The sequence below is a fragment of the Abrus precatorius genome, unplaced genomic scaffold (assembly GCF_003935025.1).
Source record: "Abrus precatorius isolate BTA unplaced genomic scaffold, Abrus_2018 Scaffold10, whole genome shotgun sequence".
NCBI lineage: Eukaryota > Viridiplantae > Streptophyta > Magnoliopsida > Fabales > Fabaceae > Abrus > Abrus precatorius.
Window position 1 is genome coordinate 20247492 of NW_020874292.1, and position 5849 is coordinate 20253340.

Genomic DNA, 5849 nt, shown 5'->3' on the forward strand with positions numbered 1-5849 from the left:
TATATATATATATATATATATACAGACACATTCCGTAGTTATAGTTTTCTGAAAAGCTTTCAGCCAAAAACCATTAACAGATCCATCCACATGTGCCTAGAAAAAACGTTGAACGCATTAATTTTTAGATTTAAGATGGATACAAGCTTTGTTCTTTACAGTTGGAACATAAAGACGAAGGGAATATATAAACTGAAAGTGCTTTCCATTTCCTGACACTACCAAAATTGCCCGTAGAACGTTGGGGCTATGGGAAAAGAAGGAAACCTACCTATTTGTTTAGTTTATACCTATCCATTGAAGTTAAGGCATTAAATACATAGTGATGTGAAGCATTATTAGAATTTTCTTCTTTCCCTCCTTTTTACTAATTGTGTAAATGTGAGCAGTGCTCCTCTGCGGATGAATCATCCATATGATGTGTGTTGTTATTATGGTTGCTTTTATCTTCTACTGCGGAGCTCACAACTATTTCCACTGTGTTAGACTCAGGGGTGCCTTGTGCTGGCACTAATTGATTCTTCTTCTTCATCTCTTTGCTTTTACCCCACAGAACCACGTATAACCCACACACGATCAATACTGCTCCAATGATGCTGAAAGTAACAAAAGCAAATCATGAAATTGCAGAGCCAAGCATTTATTAATTGCATTTTGAGGGTGATAAATATATGTATGTTACAATGCACTACGCAATACTTAATGGGATTGATGAAAATAATCAAAGAAAAGGCAGACATACCATCCAAGATGTAGATTCTCGTTCAACATCGTAGCACCAGCCAAGGCCACCATCACAAGCATTAGGGGGCTAAAAACAGAGGCGAATAATGGCCCTCTCATGCGAATACACCACGAAATCACAACCACCATCACCCCAGAGACCACTATACCCTACACAAGTCAATTCACAGAATTTATCCTCACCCATATTTAGTTGACCAAACAAACTATCTTTAGCCATATGTACAATAATTAATAATGATATTTTCACATTAATTTTTTATTATATAATCAAATTAATGTAAAAATAATGCATTATCATTACCATCCTTCTGACGACAAGAATTCATATATGAGAAATATTTATTAAAAATTATAAAATCTAATACATAAATTACATTACATATTATAATTTTTTTAATAAAAAAATATTTATTATTTTCTTACATACGTTAAAAAATCATCACCATCATAACTTAATATTATTATTAAGCAAATAACATACCGAATAGGCTACAGTCAAAAGCCTAACATTCCAACCCAACCTCCACTGACTCCAGTCCCTCTCAAAGCATAGAGCAAACACAATGGATTGCAGTGACCCCCATAAAGACATCATCGCCGTGCTTGAATAATGACTTGGATATCTTTCACTCATCTTTGCCTGAGCAACAATAATTCAAAATTCAATAAAACCAATTAAAGAGCTGAGTAATAACTAATGTTGATTTTCATGATTACAAATAGACTGAACCTAAATAAATCTTAAAGCACCCAATTAAAGAGCTCAATAATATTCTAACGACTGTTAAATATATCATTAGTTATAAAAATGAGAGATAGCAGCACAACATACATAAAGCAATTAAAACTTTATTTTGCAAAATCGAAATGGACCTGAATAATGAGCCACAGTGCATAAGAGATGGCACTTGAGAGGGCCATTAGAGCACCCAAAACGGGTTTACCACCGCTAATAGCCTGTGAGTGCGCACCGTTTCTGTGATGCAAAAGATTTAAGTGGAAGGCCCCAAATTTGATTTCCGCACCTTTAATGAAAGTTAGTATCATTGCCCCACCAATTCCAATTAATGTACCGAGTATTTTGGCCTTCCCTGCTGCTGATCTCAAATTTACTCTCTCCATACTGACGACATTTAAATAAATAATGCATTATTCTATTTGGCAAAGTGATTCAAATTTTCATTCATTTGATCAATTTTCTCGTCTTTTAATTGATTATGTGGTAAAAGAAATTGTGTTGAAAAGGATAAGAAGGATTGATAATTAGATTAATTTTGTATACACTTGATAGAAAAGAGACACAAAGAAATAGTAGAATTACACACAGGAGATGAATAAATAATGTTTGTAAGGGTGAGGCTAATACTTACCCGAAGGAAACGGCCATGATAAATGTCAGGCCTGGTATAAGGTTGGTCATTGCAGATGCAAATGTTACAGAAGTTAAACTCAGAGCCTCTAAGTAGAAGTTTTGAGCCATTGACCCTCTGCACGTTAAATCAAAGGCTAGTTCCGCATCACTTTAAGTGTAGTAATGGTCAATTACACAGAACATCTCTATGAAGAAAATAATTATATCACCATCAAGAATTAGAGAAAAATTCGAGTCAGATATTTTGTTATTAACTTCTTTACATAATAATGATGTGGGCCAGCGAGTGATTCATACTGTATTCCTTCCAGCAAACATTTTTGTGTTTTGTTCAAAAATTTTAGTTATACTTAGCTAAGAATATAATATTGTAATGAAACTAAAAAGTGGATTTGGATTATTTTGTATAGTTTACTGCACTTATTTTGTTAACAAAAATGATTCTTTAACATCCTGTATTCGAGTAATTAATAAATAAATAAAAAGTATGAGTGTAAAAAGATAAGATATTTTGTTAAACTAGTTATACTAACAAATAAATTTATTAGTATAAAATATCTTTAAATTTTTTATTGAAAATTTAATTTTTTTTAAAATTAATTTATACTAACAAAAATTATTTAATATCTAACACACAATGTGTTGGTAATAAATAAAATCATATTTTTATTTTTAATTATATAAGAGCATGCAAATGCGATTGATGAAGACATTATAAGTTAAAATTAAAATACATATAAATACTAAAATAAATTCCTCAAAGCTCAGCAAGGAGAGGAGAACCAAAACTCAGGTTTCTACTAAACAAAAACAGAATCTACCATGACAATCTCAAATTTTTAATTTTGATTATTTCTGTTAAAATTCAAGTAATATGGATTGAGAGTGATTCTATATAAGCAATTATTCTTGTGTTGAATGTCCAGTTTCCTTCTCACCCTCTATTTTTTTTACTTTGTAATATTAGAAATGCTTTGAAATCTATTAAATTTGTTAGATTTGCTTATATATGTAGAGAAGCTAATTAATGTGCAGATTTTTTAACTAAATTAGGGTTAAATTCCCTAACTTCTTGTTCTCAGATTATGGATCCTTTTATCTCCTTTTGTCTTTCTTGTATTTAAATTCTAGTGCTCAGGTTGTCCTAGGCACTATGCCTAGTTTGTCTTTTGTTTTGGGCTTTTAAGCCCCTTTTTCTAACAAAAATAAATAAATTAAAATACATCTCACCTTAAAAGAAGAATATTACATGTTGCATGATGCTTGTGTGACAAATTTATAAAATATTAAAATGTATAAAAATATACGAAAGATAAAATATTATATTTATTTGACACTATTTTAGTCATTACTCCTTATTTTGAAAATTAAAAATATTCAATTAAATATTTCTTTCATATTATATATATATATATATATATATATATATATATATATATAATGAAGAGGAGCTTTATCATGAAAATAGTATTATCCTTTCAAGTTTTACAACACGAGCACAACGACACCTGAACTGATCTCAGGAGCTATATATCACTCTTCCTCTCAAAATAAAAATACATATAATATATATATTACCGTATTTTGTATAATAAACAGTTTTATTGATATCAATTTTAAAATTTATTTTAAATAATTATAAATGAATTCTCTTAAAATAATTTTTTATTATATTAAAAACAAAAAAATAATAATAACTTCAAACAACTAAGAGAAAGGAAGGTCATGGAATTATACAGTAAATTGTGTTTCTCGAGCTATAGAAAAAAAAGTTCCTAAAAAGTTGCTGCTTAATGGGAGAATGAAGCAAATATGGTTTAATTATGGATCTCTAGAAAGATAGCGTAAACATTGCTACATACACAAATTGATGGTGAAGAATAAGTCACCTGCATAATTACAGGCACGATAAGCAGGCCTTTTTTAACCATAATAATTTAATTTTAAAAATTATTTATCAAAATAATAATATTTAAAATTAATTACTAAAATAAATAAAGTCAATTGTATTAAGAATAATGATTTACATGCATGCTTTTTTTTTCCTTTTACTTTGCACATAAAAAATTGCCTCTTAATATTAAAATTAAAATTTTATTTTTCTTTTTATTTTAACCAATTTTTAATATTAATTTTAAGTTTAAATTTCAATTTTAAATTCTCTCTCATATTAATTTAAATTTGAGCATAAAGTTTTAAATTTAGTTTCTCTTTCACTTTAATTAAAATTTGAATTCAATTTTTGTTAAAATAAAAAATAAATTTTAAATTCAATCTTGAATCAATATAAATTGAAAACTAAATTTTAATTTTAAAACTTAATTAAAATTAGAAATAAAAATTAAATTCTAATAAAAAAATACAAATAAAATTTAATGTCTTTCTAAAATAAGTCAGACATACCTGTTATGATTATTTTGTTAAAGATTCTTCTGATTAAATTTACTAATTTCTATAATTAGTTTTTAAATTTTAAATTTTAAATTTGTGTTTTTACATATTAAAAAGCTAAATTAGATCTCATTTGATTTGAATCAAACTCAACACAAAGAAGTGCATCAGTGAAATGACAAAGAAGGAATATATATATATATATGACATACCCAAATAAACCGCACAAGAATGACTGAAACAGTACTGTCCAAGTCATCTTTGGCCTCTTCTTCCTGCCAATTATCAACAACACGAAGCATTAGTTTTGTATTTGTCCTTTTAGAGTTTAACTACTGATTTCTTAAGGTGGGGGCGTTTTTCTACTACTATTGTTATAGTTTCTCCACTTTTTTCTACCAGTAATGAAAAGACACTCTTCAAAGGACCGTTCTCAAATAATCCTACCTACATCTAAATGCAGTTATTCAAAGTGGGTTTAATTAATAATTCCATCTACTCAAATAGCAGTTCCCATTGACAATCAAAAGCTTCCAAACAGACTTCAAAACAAAACAAAATCATTCTCCACTTAGTAGTGAATATCTGAATTATTTTCACAAAGGAAAAAAATATAATTCTTCAGCCATGTATTATTCTCACACAAGAAAGAAACAATCAGGTATTGGAATTTGTTATGGACTGCATATTACATGCGTTTTCCATTTTCTGCTTCTCAAAGCTTATATTTCAAGAAAAAATTATTAAAATTGCAAAAATAAATAAATATAATGGTATATATAAGATGAATAAGGAAAAAAAAAGGAATGGCGCATAGGTTACACATGCATATAAATGATACTAATTAAGGTTTAAACAAAAGGAGAGAGGATTGATTATTAAATAAAGAATGAACCTTTCAACAATGAGGGCAAGTGGAGCTATGAAAGCAGTTGCGAATAGAAAGCGGTAGGCAGCAACAACCCTCAAGCTCATGCCATCATTTACGGCAAGCTTGTAGAGCACATTGACTCCAGCAAATGTTATTTGCACCACTATCATTAATAGCATAGGCTTCAAACCCTGCACTACATTGCACATATCCTTCATTGTTAATTACTCAGTCCACACTGACACCGTCTAATAATACTAATCAATTAAAATATGGACGCCACCGCTACCGCCACCACCACGTACGGTAGCGTCACAAAGGAAGTACTGTAGTGTGGAAACTAACTGGGTTATATATAGTATAGTATATAATTTCACCTAAGAGTTAAGACAGGGTAAAGGAGTGACACAGAAATAAAGGGTGTTGGAGAAATTGTAAGGTAGAGGCAAGAGATGAAAGGGGTATTTA

General features: G+C 29.3%; 1 protein-coding gene across 1 annotated transcript; it reads right to left on the reverse strand.

The window, feature by feature from the left end:
• Positions 1-367: 367 nt before the first annotated feature.
• On the reverse strand, positions 368-5599 carry LOC113852018 (WAT1-related protein At1g68170-like). The gene is made up of 7 exons (XM_027482279.1): positions 5406-5599; positions 4723-4785; positions 2118-2234; positions 1621-1870; positions 1229-1387; positions 743-894; positions 368-596 (listed from the first exon to the last, which is right to left on the reverse strand). Exons 1-7 carry the CDS (start codon positions 5597-5599, stop codon positions 368-370), a joined length of 1164 nt encoding a protein of 387 aa, XP_027338080.1.
• Between the last annotated feature and the right edge of the window lie 250 nt (positions 5600-5849).